The sequence below is a fragment of the Rhinoraja longicauda genome, chromosome 26 (genome assembly GCF_053455715.1).
Source record: "Rhinoraja longicauda isolate Sanriku21f chromosome 26, sRhiLon1.1, whole genome shotgun sequence".
NCBI lineage: Eukaryota > Metazoa > Chordata > Chondrichthyes > Rajiformes > Arhynchobatidae > Rhinoraja > Rhinoraja longicauda.
The window spans coordinates 23,019,023-23,038,144 of record NC_135978.1 but is presented as its reverse complement, the minus strand read 5'-3'; the positions used below and the strand labels follow the sequence as shown (position 1 = coordinate 23,038,144).

The window sequence follows — 19,122 nt, the reverse complement described above, 5'->3', positions numbered from 1 at the left end:
AGAGGAGAATCTTGGATTAGCTCCTTATCCTTGAACCTCTCTGATGTGGAATGTGCCATCACAGTTACAAGCTAAGTGTTGGAGAAATCAGACTCGGGCAAGAGTGGTAATTTAAAAAAAGACTGCTCTCTCACACTACCGTAGACACATTGGATTAAAACCAGGGTGTCTACTCCCCATTTTCATACTATAGGGCAATGACGCCCCAGGTCTAATCACCAGTCTGCAGCTAAGTTTGGGCTACACGAGACGATGTAATATTAACTGGCAGGTGATGTCCAGCTGATCCATCAAACCTGCCCCACGCTCCTGGTGGCCAAATTGTCATGCCTGAGTAGTTTTCTATCTTTCTCCCCTCCTCATTTCATCCGTCATTCCCTCCACAGCGATGGGAGACTTCCAAAAAGAGGAAAAATCCATAGGGTCAATGAGGTGGGAAAATCACTGAAAGAAAACTTGGTGACTTTTCCAGGGGATCAAAAGCACAAATCAGGAGGCCAAGGGTTACTTGTGAAGATTTGATATCATTTCTGCAGCACAGATGCAAGGAGGTAGTGAGCAGTCATGAGAGGTGAGGATGGACCTAGACAAGGGTGGGGCTGAGCAGAGACGAGGGGTGAGGAAAGGGAGGGGGTAAGGAGAGTTCTCGGAAAGAGACAAGGTCTGGAAAGGTGGGGTACTGGATCAGGAGGAACAGAGACAAGGTTAGGGATGTGGCAGAGACAAGCCAGGGATGCAGGCTGAGTGAAAGGTCAGGACAGAGCAGGGCAGAGAGGCTGGGCAAAGCAGGGGTCATGGGGGCAGGAACTGTGGGATTAATTACACCATCTGACACAATAATCATCCTCTCCATCTGTTGAAACAAAGACTCATCCACTCTATCATTCCTGAAAATCCCAAATCGGTGAAATTCCTTACTTGGTTTTCTCTGCTTCCTACAATTGACAGACTTTTAAAAGCTAAAATTAATGGCACCCAATCATTAATTCTTGCTTTACCTCATCTTCACTCTTGCTCTTTTCAACCTTCACGTGTCCTACACTGCGCATTTTGTCCCGTTACTTTCCATTTCAATAAACCTCAAGATCCTTGGCCCAAGTAACAGCTAAGATAATCCTTTGTACAGGCAGATGAGTTAATTATCAGTCAGAAAATTGCACAAATTCTCACATATCCACCATGAGCAACGAGGAAGAAAGAAGTGTGTTGTCAAATAAAGAAAATTTAGAGAACGGCCTTCTGAACATCTGTCTGTTGTGCTGCCTGGTTTCCAACCTGAATAGGCCCTGGTGTGAGACAGTGCAGCAGAGTTCCCACACCAACCACTCCCCACCACACTGACACCCCTCTCAACCCCCCTTACATTTAGACTGATCTAAGAGGAAATGGCAGCACAACACCTTTTAATTCACCTTAAATAACAGCCCGCCACTGCAATTGGAACAGGCAGGACAAAGTTCTGGTCACCTGTCCTCATCAGAGACCAAAGGAGAGGATAAAAAACTGGAACCATTCCTTTCACAGGAGGTTGTGTTCACTTTTTAAAAAGAAAACCCGCACGTTGTGTATCGGAGAAATCGCATGCAGTGTTTTTGTAATAGTTGTGTGAGGGAAAGGGCAGGGAAGGACATTGTGCCTTCATCAGGAAAATAGAAACTGAAATTTGTGATACAACTGCACATATAAAGAGAGAGGGAGATGAAAAGATAGAGGGAGGGGGAGAGGGGGAGAGGGAGGGAGGAAGAGCGAGAATGAGAAGGAGGGAGAGTGAGAGAGAATGAGGGAGGGAGAGACAGAGAGAGAGAGAGAGAGAGAGAGAGAGAGAGAGAGAGAGAGAGAGAGAGAGAGAGAGAGAGAGAGAGAGAGAGAGAGAGAGAGAGAGAGAAAGTGAGAGAGAGAAGACACAGATGAGTGTTCAGATTAGTCCTTGTGGTAAGGTCGGATGGTACCATTGGATTCAAATACTCTTGCTCAAGGGATTGTTGAAGATTATACCTTTGTTAATAAACTGAGCTACAAGTGCAGTTGGTTTCCTGCTGAATGCAACATTTGCCAATGTTTCAGACCAATAAACTATCATCACGGCTCGCAGGCTAAAGTCATCTTTGGTTCCGCTCCAGGTGCAGTCTTGCTACCTAATTAAGTTTACACACAGCTAGGGTATCGCTGCACATAATGATCCAGGGATCCTTCTCGTTTGAAAGGCGAAGTCTGACTTTACATTAAAATAGGTCTGTGTATTTCCTAATAATTTCCAAATAAAAAGACACAAACTGCTGGAAATGCTCAACAGGTCAGGCAGCATATGTGGAGAAAGAAAGAGTTAATACTTCAGGCCAATGATCCTCAAATATTCTCCATAGATTCAGCCATACTCAATCCATCCAACAGATTTGGTAGATGGACAAATCTTTGTAGTTAATTCTGTTCGACTTTGCCTTATCATTTCTCTGAAAGGAAAACTCAGTGGGAAAAACTAAAATCAGTGAGCAGGGAAAGATTTAGTAAATGCAGTACAATGTGGGGAAAAAATTGTCCATTTAAAAAGAAAAAGCCAGTACAGTGGAGCAGCTGCTGCCTCACACGCTAGATACCCAGGTTCCAGCCTGACCTCGGGTGCTGGCTGTGTGGAGCTTGCTGTGACCATGTGGGTTAACTCCGGGTGCTCCGGTTTCTTCCCACATCTCAGAGACGTGCTGGTTTGTAGTTAGTTGGCCTCGGTAAAATGCCCCGAGTGTGTAGAAAGAGGATGTGAAAGTGGGATACTATAGAACTAATGTGAATGAATGATTGATGGTCAGCATGGATTCGATGGACTGAAGGGACTGTTTCCATGCTGTATCTTTCTATTCAATCAATGGTCTCATGACTAATTTCTAAGATGCTAATCTCAGTATACTTCGGTTTCTCCCTAACTCTGTTACCCTGTTCACCAATCACATGAGTCATATTAGCTCTGGTTTGGCCCGGCCTTGAATTCTCACGTCTGTAAATCCCTCCACTTCTCGCTTGTGCCCACCTCTGTTTGTGACTTCTCACTTTAACACAACTTTGAGATCTTGGCATTCCCACAAGGCTAGCTTCCTCCGCAATGCTGAATTCCTTTGTTTGCCATTAGTTACTGCCTTCAGTAGCTGGGACAAAAGGCAGATTACCTTTCCAGTATACAGAACACAGAACATTTCAGCGTGGAAACAGGCCCACCATGTCAGTGCCGAACATGATACCAAATTAATCTTCTCTGCCTGCATGTGATCCATATTGCTACATTCCCTGCATATCCATATTTCTGGAATCTTGTCACTAAACCTCTCTATCATCCTTTGCCCCCTGAAATCGAACTCTTTGACCAAGCTTTAGGTTTGTCCGTGTGGCTCAGTGTCAAACTTTGACTGAAAAATGCTCTTCTAAAGTGTGTCTTGCGACAGTTTTTCATGCTGATGGAGCTACATAAATGCAGATTATTGTAGCCAGTCAAATAGGTGCAACAGACAGGAACTGAAATTGGCCGGTTCCCTTGGGCCAAGAGTTTTGAGAGGTCTCCTACCCATCCTGTGTCTGCTAGGTGGGCAGATAGCCAAACCAGATGGACATTTCAGCACTGATTACTGTTTTTGAGTAGTCATGTACGTGAGGGGGTTAAAACCACAGCCGGAATGGTAGATTATAAACACTTGCTGCATGAAAAATGGTCCATCGGATCAGCACAGGATGTGTGTCCTTCTGACCGGATGCCTGGAAGCTGTCACTGATTTCAATAAATGAATCTCTTTGTAACAAGACCGACACTGGGTCATCCACAACAGCTTGAAAAAAAAAGACCATTTTGAAAATGAACTGTTCAACCATTAGAGATTGTTTATTCTTGTTCCACCCAAATTTTTATCCTTACTCCTTTTTACCAAATTCACCATTCATGGTGATTTAACCCTTTGCTATTCTGGGTGTTTCTGTGCGGGCGGAGAGCACTTCTGCCGACCAACAAACAACTCCCACACACTCTCCGAGGTTTCCTGCACGCTCCAGTCTCGCCAAGCCAGTCACTCCACTCATGTACTTTGATGGGAAAACAAGATTATGTGGGAGCTTGCTGATAGACATGTTTCCTACATTACAAAGCTGACTGCACTTTCAAAATCCCTCACAGGCCGCGGAGCTATTTTAGGACCTTACAGAGCATTGAAAGTGAAAGAATAGCTGGGCAGTGCACTGCAAATCCAATAGCTGTAACTTACCTAGGCTCAGAACCATCAAAGATAGACACAAAATGCTGGAGTAACTCAGCAGGACAGGCAACATCTCTGGAGAGAAGGAATGGGTGACGTTTCGGGACGAGACCCTTCTTCAGAACTATCTAGGTGTGCATATCTATCTAGGTGTGCATATCTTAGAACGTATTTCATCTCTTCTTTACGCAAAATGCCCAGACCATCTGTAAATAATTTCAAGCATGCCTGCATGGCTCATGCCTCATGGGATCCCTCGATGCATCTGAGCTTCTTGTTAGGAATGTTTTCTCTGATCACAAGACAAAATGTACAGAAATACATGCCTCCCCTCCACGGTTTCCCCCTCCCCTGCAGAAACTCTTTAAAATCCAGCCATAGAAATGTAATCACAGCTTCTTGTGGCTGGTTGTTTCGCGGCCTGGTGCAGAATGTCCAACACACAGGAACACAAGAGGCTGCACAGAGTGGTGGACTGAGTCTGGTCCACCATGGGGACAGACTTCCCCACCATTGAAGCATCTGCTTGAGGCATCACCTCAAGAAGCTGACATCTGTCATCACGGATACCAACCATCCAGGCCTGCCCTCTTCTCACTGCTACTATGAAGCTACACGTCAAACACCACCAGGGCCAGGAACGTTACTTTCCTACAACCAGCAGGTTCGTGAACCAACCCGCATAGCCCTAATACTACCTCGGCAACAGAATACTCCAGCCCACCTCTTGTGTTACCATGAACATGTCTTGCACTAATATCATGGTTTTTTTGCAGTCTTTTTCTTTTCACTGTCTTGTACAATTGATGTGTAATTGATGTTTTTGTTTGTCGCGGAGCCTATGTGCCTGAGATGCCGATGCAAGCACAATTTTCAATGTAGCTGTAGCCCAGCTGTACTTGTGCATTCGACAATAAACTCAATTTGACTTGACTTGGAATTTAGACGAAATTATGCATGAAAAATAGGTTCTAATAACACCCTCAGCCAAAATGGCAGCGCAGACAGATAACAGACCTGTATAAGATACAGGCAAATATACTGCATGACATGCTCATTCCAGGATGGAGCAAGAGTATACTTGTAATTTCCTGAACCGCGTATGCAGAGTGGAAAAGTGCGTTTGACATTCCCTCCCAACAGAGGCTTAGGAGCATCTTGACTACTGTATCTGCCTGGTGAAAGTGTTTGGCCTAAACATCCCTCTGATTGCTTTTCATTGGCCAGTGAAGAGAAAAGTTAACTAGTGAAGATAGACACAAAAAATCTGGAGTAACTCAGCGGGTCAGACAGCATCTCTGGAGAAAAGCAATAGGTGAGGTGTCTTATCGGAAGAAGGGTCTCGACACAAAATGTCACCGATTCCTTGTCTCCAGAGATGCTGTCTGATCCGCTGAGTTACTCCAGCTGTTTGTGTCTATCTCCAGTTTAAACCAGCGTCTGCAGTACCTTCCTACGCAGTTGACTAGTGAAGTTCTGAGAGTACTGGGTGCACTAATGGGGTCAGGATACAGAGGAATGATCACACTTTCCTCCTGCTTACATTACCCAAGTAAAGAAGACGAAAGAACCGCAGTTACACAATCTCTTCACAATTGCTGGAAGACCCAAATGTTTTACCGTACCTTTGAAATCATATCATATCATATCAAATCATATCATATCATATCATATCATATACAGCCGGAAACAGGCCTTTTCGGCCCTCCAAGTCCGTGCCGCCCAGCGATCCCCGTACATTAACACTATCCTACACCCACTAGGGACAATTTTTTTTTTTACATTTACCCAGCCAATTAACCTACATACATAACCTACAAATGTAATGACTGTTGTAATGTGGGTAAGACAACAGCAGACAGTAAACTCTCACCAACGACATGATAATGACAAGGTGCTGAATCAGTAACATTGATAAATATTGACCACCAAAACACCAGAGAGTAATCAGATATCACAGGATTGTTTGCATCCATCTGGGAGCGTAGTTAGTCCTTTGTTCAACGTTTGGTCTGTAAGACAGTACTTTGAACAGTGAGGACCCTTCAATAGCACACTGACAGCTTGACCTGGGATCCGGACCCATGTCTTTGAGCAAGGCTAAACAACACTCACCAATGTGTGACCTGCTCTATAGATATCTCCCTGGCTTCATTATTGGTAGAATGGCAGAAAGAGGGCTCTAAATCTTTAAACTTTGATCCAGAAATAAAATCACTAGCAAGTCTTCAAAGGATCAAAGTACAAAACGCCTTTTAATCTTTTTTCCTGAAAGTTCCAATCAGAAACAATGATGAGTGTGGAGTGTTCGCCCTGGAACTGGACAGATATTAATAAATCTCACTCATTCATTTGACCCTGTAGGTCTCTTATCTGCGATTCCAGGGTTAAAACATCCTGGTAACGCTCAGTCATCACCACCTCAGGCATGTTACGCTGCGATAAATCACGCCTTTCATGAACTCTTGGGGTTAATGTCTTCGGATTGATGGTTTTGCCCTCTAGCTTTTCCTCATCCTATCTCAAGTGGCTGGGGTCTGGCCCTATGGATGCTGACAGCTTGCTGGTACCTCATCCAAAGGGTCAATCTTTGTGCGCAAAACAAATCCAAGAACATTGCTAACCAAAGGCTGCCAATATTTGCCGGGTTCCCTCAGTGTGCCTGCTTTCACGGGGATAATGGGATCCTTGGACCATCTCAATATTTTCTTTGGTGCCACAATATTTTGAAAGTAGTTTTCTTTGCATGACAAGGAATGAAAAAAAATCAGTTTTCAACTTGTTTGTTGTTAAACAAAAACATTAGAATGTGTTTGCAGGGGTAGACCGCATGGCCTCTCAAACTTTCTCAATCAAGTTAACCAGTCACACTCATTCTATTGTCAATTTGCCTGGTTCTTACATCCAGCAATCTCCTTCGAACCCACAAATCCAACAAAAAAATCATCACCGAATAGACACCACAACTGAGCCCCCACTGCTCTTGGCGAGAGAATTTAGCTACTCTCTCGCTCCCCTTTTGCTTCCTGCTGCATCTCCCCTTCTCCCCTGATCACTTTCAACTTCCTTCCTTGAGCATGCTCTTTATTGTTCACCTTCCTCTCTGTCATTCTCCCCTCTACCCCGCCTTAGATTTATGGGTTAATTGGCCTCTGTAAATTGCCCCTAGTTGTGGGGAATGGACACAAAAGTGGGATAACATAGAAGTGGTGTGAATGCGGGATTGATGGTTGGCAAGGACTCGTTGGGCCGAAGGGCCTGTTTTGATGCTGTAAGTTTTAGTTGCATTCAATTCACACAGGGTGTGTGGCTGCTGACCATAACCATTGTCAGTCCCGTGCAGTTATGTGCATTTTCAACACTCCTTCAAAGCCTTAAGTGCAATATATCAAATATCATACATCATGTAATGTATTATTAACTATAATGTGTACACATTGAAATTGAATTTCTCCTCCACATGTGAATTTTGACAAAGAATTACTGCCCTGAGTACTTGTTCGGTCCAGGGTTGCACTATTTTTCCTCTGAAATAATCAAGTTATCGCAGCAATGGTTTGGAACGGGGCAGGCTGTAACCCACGGCAACAGTGCCTGTGCATTTGCAGGACGGGCGATGGAGAAATGGTCTGGAGAACCAACAGGCTGCTTGTTGGAGGACGACAGTGGCGTCTCTCCATCCTCCGGCAGCGAGCCCCAAAGGAAGGAAGCTACCTCCCAATGGAGACGAGAGCGAGGATCAGTCAGTCAGCACTCACTCACTGCACTCTCGTCCATTCATTCACCAGAAGCACATGTGGATGAATTGGGAATCCAGATGTGACTAATTGCACCTTAAATTAGCAAATAAAAAAATTGAATAATAGACACCGCTACGAGTCATGTAATCTTTACATCTGATCAAAGCAGTAGATTTATTTTCAATTGTCCTTGGTCACAGAATGGTCGTGATGATATTTATTTTAAAAATATGATGCATTTTTGTCTGTGCTGTGTGCAAATGAGAAGTGTTTTCTACTAAATTGAATGCAACTGAGTGAAATTGTGTTCACAATGTTAGAGTTTAGAGTTACAGCATGGAAACAAGCTCTTATTTGGCCCACCGAGTCCACGCCAACTATCGATCACACGTTCACACTCGTTCTATATTAACTCACTTTCTCATTCACTCACCACACATTAGGGGCAATTTTATAGATGCCAATTAACCTACAAACACATGTCTTTGGGATGTGGGAGGAATCCAGCGTACCTGGAGGAAACCATGTGGTCACAGGGGGAATGTGCAAACTCCATACAGACAGTCACCCAAGGTCAGGATCGAACTTGGAATCTCCGGCGCTGTGAGGCAGCAACTCTATCAGCTGTGCCATTGTACTGTGCTTTGATCAAAATTCAACTGAACCAGACATGTAAACACTTTCACAGTAAGACCAAGTTACAAGCTGGGGATTTGGTGATGAGTGACTTACCTGAAACGTTGACTTGATTTCTCGTTTCACATATGCTGCCTGACCTGCTGAGTATTCCAAGCTTTTTCTAATTCAAACCTCCAGTGTCTAGTGCCAGCCCAGCTAGAAAATACTCAAATTACTCACAACTTCAACCGCACCTTCCAAACCTGAGACCATTACCACTAAGACGGACTGGGAAGTACGCGCAAGGAAACACTGCCAACTGCAGGTTCGCCTCCAGATTACACACCAAACAAATACGTTTCAAAATATATCACCAACCCTTCATTGTCACTGGCTCTAAGTCCTGGCACCAGAAGGTCTACAGCAGTTCAAGCTGACTCCCTTACCAGCTTCTCAAAGACAATTAGAGATGGGCACTTAATGCTGAAATGTTCATGTCTCAAATAATGAATAATAAAAAAAAGCCTTACTTGTAAGTTATCAATTGCTTGTAAACTCAGCCACAGCAGACCTAACCTTTATAAAAATAAATAAGGTAACATTGGTTAGAATATCCTGCTCTTAAACCTCCCGGAATAGCATCAACCTGGGGGCGGTGTTCTTGTGTGTTCTCTATTGGTGCTGGGACTCAAACTTGAGGTTAATGAGGAAAAGTATCTGGTGAAGCTGGAGAGTGTGCGTGTGTAACTGGCACAGAAGAGAATTTGAGGCCTGGGGCAAATCAGCCCTGACGGGGTGGTTTTGAGGGGCCATGGCCTATTCCTGCTCTATTTATGTGTTTGTAAATTAAACAATTAAGATGACCGATCAGCACCACAGTGCCACATTCAAATATTCCACAACGTTACTGTGTTTTTGAAAAATACTTTCAGGACTCCAATCCCAGAGCCAATGATTCAAGGTATTCTTACTTCTGGACAGAACCTCTGTAATTCTTTGTGTGTGGCCTTTATGCCCAAGACTGATCAACTTAACATATATGAATAGTGGTATCATTGATTTCCAATCCCAAGTCATCCCTGTGGAAATCTTCCTTCACAAACACCTGCTGAGAGAAATTAGTGTTTGGTCACCAGCACTACACACATATCAGGTACCATTATGATGCTCTTCACTTCCTTGACGTCAGTGGAACCAAATATGCCAAAGTGAATTCAACGGGTGTAGGTTATCTTTGCACCCATTTAAGACTGTCCAGCTGGAATCTCAGCACCCAGGGGCAGGAGCTTCCTGACCTGTATTCATTAAAGGGAGATGCATTAAAAGTGGGCGGCACGGTGGCGCAGCGGTAGAGTTGCTGCTTTACAGCGAATGCAGCGCCGGAGACTCAGGTTCGATCCTGACTACGGGTGCTGTACTGTAAGGAGTTTGTACGTTCTCCCCGTGACCTGCGTGGGTTTTCTCCGAGATCTTCGGTTTCCTCCCACACTCCAAAGACGTACAGGTATGTAGGTTAATTGACTGGGTAAATGTAAAAATTGTCCCTAGTGTGTGTAGGATAGTGTTAATAGTGTTAGTGTGCGGGGATCGCTGGGCGGCGCGGACTTGGTGGGCCGAAAAGGCCTGTTTCCGCGCTGTATATATGAAATGAAATGAAATGAAATGCTACCCTGTTATCGAATGGACAGCTGCTCGGTAGAATTCACAAACTCAGGTAAAACTGTTACTTTATGCTAGATCTCTTTTGTTAAATTACTGTTAACTCCATAGATCCACAGAGGGAAGCAACGCAATGGGTAAGGCGTTAAAGTCTTAAAATCGTCATGTTCAATTCCCTCTATGGCCATACTAACTTCTTCACTGTGGTTTAATAATGAGAATTGGAGGATTGGATTTATTTCAGAGGTTGTAGAGGAGAAGGGATATAGAAATGATGGAGGTATTTGAACATAGGAATGAGAGTTTTAATTGCAAATATTAATACCCAGTTAAAATGTGCATTAGTTTTCACTGTGGCTTGAATGTGCAGGAGGACTTTGTTGGCAATGTCAAATGAGTATGAGGCACGTTTGACATCACCTCGTGTGCCCAGAGCACTCTGTGCAAACACGGAAGTACTAACAATAATTTTGGACCATGGTCTTCAGTCCTGACTTGCAGATGGCCCTGAGGCATCTTTGCCATGGCTGCTTCTTTGTTTTAGTCCAGCCGATGATGTTATCCTGACTGTCGCTCCACAAAGGGTTAAAACAATGTTCTGCACAAAGCAGAACTTGAGGGGGTGGGAGAGAGATGGCTGGCAGGGTCGAGAGGGGGTAGTCTAGGGAGATGGTGGGGGATGGTCTTGGTGCTGGTGCTGTGGGATTGCTCAATGTGGTCAGTAATTAATTTTATGTTACATTAAAGCCACATAAATGGGTCGGCCCAGCACAGACAACAAGTGGCCAGGCACCAGGGGCTAATCTAATGATGTAAAAATAGAGACAGTACCAATTATATGGCAACCTATACCACACTGCTGCAGGGACTCCCAATGAATAGCTACAAATCAAATTACAGACTAATAGACGCACTACAAGAGGGGGCAGTCAATGCTAACTGCATTACTGCCTTGTGACCTTTCTGCTCTGAGCTGCACGGTCCAGACTCAGACTTGCACCCTCTGGAATATGAAAGAGCCTGTTGTTAGGAAAAGCAGTGGAACAAGGCGGTGTCCCTAAATGAGTTAAACGCTAAGCTGTCAAAGTTTCCCTTTGTTTATGTGTCACTCTCTTGATGCCCAGCTCAACCTCTCCATCGCAAGCACGGCAATGGTAAACACATCGAACCTTCGGCTATTTTGTTTGTCCTCAGCTCTGTGGCCCTGGGAACTCCCTGCTCCTCTGTAGCCTCTTGAACATCTCTGAGATCCAGCACCTCACCACTGGATGCCATGGCTTCAGCTACCAAGGTCTGGAATTCCTTCCTTGCGCCACCCTAACTCTTTACCTTCCTCTCATCCTTTCTTCTCTTCCTCGGGCTGATTCAGCAACAGGTTCTGTGGGCTTTGAGAATAGTTAGTGAGTGCTATACAAGATTACAGACTCTGCCACAGGTGGGGGTGGGTGATATTCCACTAGGCAATGGATGTGCTGTTTGCTCCTTTCGGTTGTTTGCACTTGGGCCCTGCATGAGGATGTTATATTTTTAAAAGGGGATTTTGAGAATGTATATCCTCTTTCCTCCTGGAAATCTCTTTTCATGACAAGGCTAAGAGTGCTTGTTTCAGTAAAATGGAGATGCAAGAGACTGCAGATGCTGGAATCTTGAGCAAAACACAAAGTGCTGGAGGAACTCAGCGGGTCAGGCAGCATCTGTGGAGGGAATGGACAGGCGATGTTTCAGTTTGCGACCCTTCAGCAGACTGGGGGGAGGAGGGGCGAGAAAGCTGATAAAGAGAGGTGGGGGTGGGATAATTCCTGGCAAGTGATTGGTGAATATCACCACCCATCTGCCCCCCACATCAGTTCCCCTGCTCCATTCCCCTCCTTCAGACACTCATCTCCCATCCCCGAGTCCCCCATTTCCATTCCCCCCCCTTTTCCCTTCCCATTGTCCCCTTCCATACACTTTCCTCCGGTTTTACATTTCACTCCTCCTCTCCTCATCTGACACCCCTTTGTCTTCTTTTCACCTCTAGACTTTGTCACTTACTTCACCCATCTGCCAATTAAACCCCTCTCACCAGTACACCTATCACTTGTCAAGCTTTTTCCAGCTTTCTTCCCAATTCCAATCAGTCTGAAGAGTCCCAACCCAAAACATCATGCTGCTTGACCCACTGCGTTCCTCCAGTACTTTGTGTTCTACTTGTTTCGGAAGCTTAATGTCGGGCATGTGGACAATGTGCTCTGTACGCCAGAGCTGATTGAGCATGATCAAAGCCTCAATGCCTGGGATATCAGTTTAGAAGAGGATGCTGACATTGGTTTGCCCATTCTGCCAACAAATCTGGAATATTTTCTCGAGCCAGTGTTGGTGGCACTTTGGGGCACCTGTTGTAGGATGTCCATGTCTCCAAACCAGTGATCATTGCTACACCCTGAGATCAAGAGTTTGGTTTAAGGTTCGAGGTCTTGGTCTGTCACTCAGCCTGCCAGAATGTGCTGGCTCACTGTGGGCAGTGGTGGACTTTGTCATTAATTTTTGTCTTTGCTGAGAGGTGGCTCCTAGGAGACAGAAAGCGATCCACACTTTTCAGGATCTTGTTTACGGGCCTTTAACTTCCATTCAGTGTAAGGCACATTCTGTCAGTGCAGGAATCAAAAAATGTAGCTCATCCTCCTGGTGTGATGAAGCGTTCCGTGTGAAGTGTAACTCCATGATGGTATGGTTTTGGTTTGATTTATTATATTCTCGCGTGTGGCGAGATATACTTTGCTTTGCATGCTATCCAGGTAAATCGTACCGTGCGTGAGTAAAGGAATCCCTGCGAGCCTCACGTGGCACCCACCTGGGGATCAAGTGGAAGGAGAGGGATAAACAGTTCGCCAGACGACCGGGATGGATGCGCCGGCTGCAACGGGCCTTTGTGGCCGGCTGCAGCTGGGACTGTAAAACGGTGCCTAAATGGCGCCTCGTGCATGTAGTCTCAGTGGGATATTCTGTATATTCTGGACTAACCGGGGGATTGTGCTTAGTGTTGCTGAGCTGCATGCAAAAAAAGCATTTCACTGTACCCTGGCTCACCTGATAATGGAAAAGAGAAAATAAACAGCATGCCGCATGGAGTAATCTTGGTTCTGGAGCGTAGGCTCACCTACCTCTTTGGCCGAGCTACTGGTCATCTGTCCTGGCGTCTTTCTGGCTCCCTTCAAATCACATTCCTTTGAATATTTGACGTGTTAAAAGCACTATATAAACTTGATTTGTTATTGTTCTTTGGAAGTTTCAGAGATGCTGATATTTCCTCTTCTTTATTCCTCTAGGCTCCCCCCATGACTCACACCCACCCAGCACTAGTCATAGGGCTCGGAAGCCAGCATGAAATGCAGATAAGCACTTGAACCGGAAGGGCAACAGGGAAACAAGGCTTTGAAGTGCTGCTCCAGACACTTTGGGCTTGGCTCTGACCTTCCTTCCATGGACAGCCAGTTTGCTGGCACTCACACACAGACTAGGCTGAGTTGCCACAAGGTGGAATTCTATCCTCCTGTACTCACTGGCTAAAGGAGAGGAGGAAAGTGAGATGAGAGTCCTTGAAGTATCAATGTCTGGCCATTCAGCAGGTGGTCAATCGAGGTGCTATTTCTCCCTTCTCCCTACAGATGGATTGCTACTTACAATGCTCCAGGATTATCCAGGGGGCTTCCAGGCATCAAGGACTAAGTTCCAACACACTCTCACAATCATCAACCAGCAGAATAACCAATGTAGATGTTACTTTGAACACTTTTCCCTCACCAATTCTAAAACTACTGACTGAGAGCCACTTATCATATCATTGGGTAACAGTCTGTCAATGTGAGCATGGACAGGTTGAGCAACAGAGAATAGGTTCAGGGCATATGGAAGCAGATGAAATCTCTGGGTCTATATCCAGCCACAGTTTGCAGGCACAATCACATCAGTTGGAACCCAGTCATGGGTTTGATGACAGTCGCTTGTCGAAAAGAGCAGGATGAGAAATTGGCTAACAACTTCACTAGTGGACTCAACAGCTATTCTGGCTAAGGCAGTGGAGCAAGACTAGGGGTGCCAACCATCTCACTCCCAAATAAGGGACAAGGTGACATCACCGCCCCGCACCCCACATGACCTCATCCAGCCAGCGGCCAGGTGCTCTCGCGCCACCAATGGTGGCCACCCGGGCCGTGAGGCGGGTTGCTACGCAACCTCCGTTAGGCGGCACCCGAGCCTCCAGACCTACACTGTCGGGACCTACACTGTCCGGACCTGCAGTTTCCAGGCCTACAGCATCCCCAAAGCCTAATACGGGACAAGGGCGGTCCCGTACAGAATAAACCAATTTAGCCCGAAATACGGGATGTCCCGGCTAATACGGAACAGTTGGCAACCCTAAGCAAGACACACAGAAATAAACATGAGGCAGAATAAATGTGTAATTGCAGGAAATGTTGTGGAGGCTTTGGAAAGGTTTCTGGAGAGGCTTTGGGGAGGTTTACCAGAATGCTGTCTGGATTAGAGGGTATTAGCTACAAGGCAAGATTGGACAAACTTGGATTGTTTTCTCTGGAATGTCGGAAGGTGAGGAGAGACTTGATGGAAGTGTACAGTATAAAATGATGAGAGGCATAAATAGGAGAGAAGGTGGGAATGAGGAAAGTTTAAAGGAGATGTGTGGGGCAAGTTTTACAGATGGTGGTGGTTGTCAGGAATGCGTTACCAGGGGTGGTGGTGGAGGCAGGTACTATAGTGGCATTTAAAAGGCTTTAGATAGGCACACAAATTTGTAGAGAACAGAGGTTTATGGATCACTTGCAGGCAGAGGAGATTAGCTTAACTAATGTAGATTAGTTTAACTAATTAGTTTAAACCAACATTGTTGGTTGAAAGGCCTTTTCCTGTGTTGTACTGTTCTAATGTTAATTGGAACTGAATATTACCTACACATAACCCCAGCCACAGATCAAGCTGCACTAAGGTTTCTGTTCTGAATGTGTCATGTAAGGTGGCCATGCACTGACCGTGCTGTTTGTGGGGGAAGGGATGTTGTGCAGAGTCAGAGAGTCGCATGATAAGATACAGCCAGCCTGCCCCGGCCTATCTCTGCAGTTCTTACACTAAAAATGGATTAATGGATGTCAGACTGCAAGCATGTCAGCACATTCTTGAGTGTTTTTCATGAAGGCATTATTTGTCAGGAATCTAATGGTCTGAATACCTCCTTCACTGGGAACAGTAAACAACCTGTGAGCCAATGAGCCAAGGCAGCCTCAATTTGTACATCCTGCCCACATCTTCCATATCGTCTGCTCCCCCACCCAAAATTCCAATATTTAACTGGCAGCAATAGGTTGACTGTGGGTCGGTGCGGGCAAGTTGGGCTGAAGGGCCTCTTTCCACACTGTATGACTCGATGACTGTCAGAAATTTGCTCAACCCAGTATGTATGAATACTCAGTGACAGGAGTTCCACTGAAGGCTGCTGGGGTTCTTTGGGATGTAAGGCAGAAAATCAGGAAGGTTGAGCGAGAAGGTCAAAGTGGCTAACTTCACACCCAGACAGAAGGGCAAGAGTAGGACCACTGGGAGTGGGATCAAAGTCTCGGTTTGATGGAAACACTAGGAACAGCAGATGCTGGAATCTTGAGCAAAACACAAAGAAGAGTCTGACGTTTGTAAGAGTCCCAACCCAAAACGTCTTATGTCCATTCATCCACAGAGGCCGTCCTGACCTGCTGAGATCCTCCGTCGTTTTATGTTTTGCTCAAGGCTTTGATGGCGGCTTTGCTATGAATAAAGCAATGTCAGTAATGTGACAGGCTCCATGCTGAGGCACGGTAAGGTGAAAAGACTTCTGCAAGTGGTCCGCTTTGGAGAATTTTCTGCGAAGTTTGCTCTTCAATGATGATCCAATCCAATGGCATGTACTGAGACCACCCAATCCAGTAACTATGTCACATGGACTTATTTTAACTGTGAATGTCTCAGGTCTTGAGGTTGTCACAGCATGGGGGCAGGGCTGTTGCAAACACTAGAGTCAGGCCACACATCAAAGTGTGTGCATTGGATGTGCTCAAACCAGATCAGCTCAAAGTGACCAAGTTACAACTTGAGAGCAGAGGAAATTTCTCTGCTGCATTTCAGCAGGCTCTGCCGGGCTATTTGATGTGTGCTGGTTTCCTACCTTTATGCACACCTCAACTGGGCTCTTTTACAAGCGATCTAATGGGCAAGAAGCTGAGTGTCCCTGGAAGCAAGTTGCACAACCAGGGCACAATTTCAGCCCACGGCACTCAGAGGGAAATAGACACAAAATCAGGGGTGCATGTGGTCTGGCAACTCCAGTGACCCACTTAAATTCTGACCATGGATATTGTCTGTGCAGAGTTTACAAGCTCTCCTTAAGGGCTTTCCCAGGGTGCTCCAGTTCCCTCCCACATCCAGAAGATATGCAGGCTGTTCAGTTAATTGGCCACTGTAAATTGACTTGCATGCAAATGTGTGGTAGGCAAATCAGTGGTAGGTGTTAATGGGCATATGCGAGACAATAGATTGCAGGGATATATAGGAGGGAGGGGATTGATGGAACTGTCAGCACAAATAATGGGCTGAAGGATCTCCTTCTGTGTTGTAGGTAAATATGAAACGTTTTAAACAGTTTTGGCACCTGTTTAGCAAGTTGACCAATGGAAAGTACAAAGGTTCATGGGGATGATGTCTGGTCTGGTTAGGTTTTCGTTAACTCGGATACGGCTCAGATAATTTAGTGCCTGTGCCTTGAAAATGTAAGGATAGATTTTTTTGTACAGTGGCTCGTGAAGATGACCAAAGTGTCTTGACAACTAATAAAGGGAATGGGAATCCATTTTCTATTTAAATTTTTAACTGCCAATTTTAAGACTTCTTCTGAAACCTACCGATATTGATAGTATATTGCTTTTATTGTAAGGTGATCTTGATTCCGTTGTCCAGGTAAGAGTCTCTCCAAGTTGTTATCTCAGTTTCTCTACAAGGTCTATTTGCGAGGATTATGCGCCATATGGACTCCTGCCTTACCTGTTCCAGAGCCCACAATGTCCCTGCTGGGTGATTCAGACATGGCGTCTGCCAGCCGCTCACGAAGACCTTCGTCTGTGTTATCGACAGATGACATTTGTCGCAGTCCAAAGCTCTCTGGCCAACTGCCACATACTTCCAGAAGTGTCACACTACGATCAAACGTCCCTGAAACAAGAGAAGACCCGGGGGTGTCATTTACTCTCACTCCTCCTTCCAGTGACTGAGGCTCCAGCAGAGCAGTTGGCCGAGCTCACACTCCCTCACAGCTTCCATAATCCATGCGTCCCAACCTTGTTTGGTTTTATTCGGTGGCCCATTTACGATTAGACTATGCAAGGCATTTGGGACATTGCATGAGATAGACACGGTATACTTTGGAGGAAAAATGTCTGCATGTTTCGTGTCTAAAGCTCTCTGTTGTTGGGAGACCTGTGGCTAGGTGTGCTGTGGACATGCTGATAGAGATGGACAGCTGGTGGACTGCAATTTAGAGGGATCTTGCTCTATTCCTTACCACATATTAGAGTTTATGGCATGGGTTTATCTACCCTTTGGACAGTCGTTGAATCTAAATGTCTGGTGTCATGAGTGGACAGGCAAACATGATGCTTCCAAATGGGTCAATTTCTAATCCCAGATGGGTTTCACCCTCCCCATAACAACTAGTGACTATTAAACCCCCCCAAACCTTACTCTTCAGGTTGAAGCTCAGGTTATGAGACTTGGTAGGTTAATCCCAATTTTCATCAAGGTTCACACAGCAGTGGAGGGACCCTGATTGGAATTCTTCTCCTTACAAAGTGCAGTGTCCTGTTCACATGCTTCCTTCTGCAGCACAGAAGGAAAAGGGCAGCAGTGGGCTGCGATTGTGCCCAAGAGTTGCCTAGTCAGAAGGTTATCAATGAATGAACAGAGCATTAGTCAACTGAACCAGAGGCCTTCTGGTTGCAGAACAGTAAGGAACTAGTAGATGATGACATGCACCATGAATTATCGTATGATCAGGCAACTAAGGAAGCCATGTGCCAGCCCTTTGAAAGATCTATCCCGTAATCCTTGTATTCCAAGATGACTCCTGTATCTTGGCATTGCCCTGCCGTTATTTTGCTTTTCACTTACTTTCTTTGGACAGTTACAATTGAATCTGCTTACACCACTCTTTCTGATGGCATGTTCCAGATCATTTAATTCACAACGAACCAGAATTCTTTGACTTCGTTCCAGTAACTCTAAATGCGCGTTCTCTGCCCCAGTCTCCTTCCATTAGAAACAGTATCTCCTTATTTATCCTGTCAAAACTTTCATGATATTTGAATACTTCTAATAATTCTCTCCTTAACCTTCTCGACTTGGAGAACAAAGCTGTCAACTGTTTGTCATGCGAGATTATTCCTGACTGCATTTATCCAGTTTTTCTAGTTGCACTGTTTGCCCTGTGCAGGAAGTGTGCGTGTGCAGCGATAAAGCTGGGAAATGATTAAGTGCTCAGTGTTCTAAGGATAGAGTTCTTGGCTGTCACAGCCCTTGAGTGAGGCTGTGCAGTCTCAGAACACACTGATGGCTACTGACAGATGCTGAGAGTCAGGGCAGACTGGGGTGGATGAGGGTGTGGGTGCCACAGGAGGGTGAGCCCATCTTGAGGACTCTGACCCAGAAGAGCACGATGCCAACACGACGGGCGAACCCTTAGGGCACTGACTCTGTGACCTGTTGGCAAAGTGGTTCGGATTTGATATGCTGCTTTAAAGACAGGATGAAGCGGGAAATAACCGGAATCTGGCCTCATGGCCACCTGCCGACATTGCAGTACACAG

At 45.4% G+C, this 19,122-nt stretch overlaps 1 protein-coding gene across 6 annotated transcripts in view; it reads right to left on the bottom strand.

The window, feature by feature from the left end:
- bcas3 (BCAS3 microtubule associated cell migration factor) overlaps nucleotides 1-19,122 on the bottom strand; it is a 681,054-nt gene that overhangs the window by 21,452 nt on the left and 640,480 nt on the right. For 4 of the 6 annotated variants that reach the window (XM_078422068.1, XM_078422067.1, XM_078422072.1 and 1 more), the window contains one exon: nucleotides 17,306-17,473. The exons of 1 other annotated variant lie outside the window; for it this stretch is intronic. In XM_078422068.1, coding sequence (XP_078278194.1) covers nucleotides 17,306-17,473 — 168 coding nt within the window. Of the gene's footprint in view, nucleotides 1-9,114; nucleotides 9,161-17,305; nucleotides 17,474-19,122 lie in introns of all 6 variants that reach the window. One more of the 6 variants, XM_078422073.1, reaches the window with a different exon arrangement.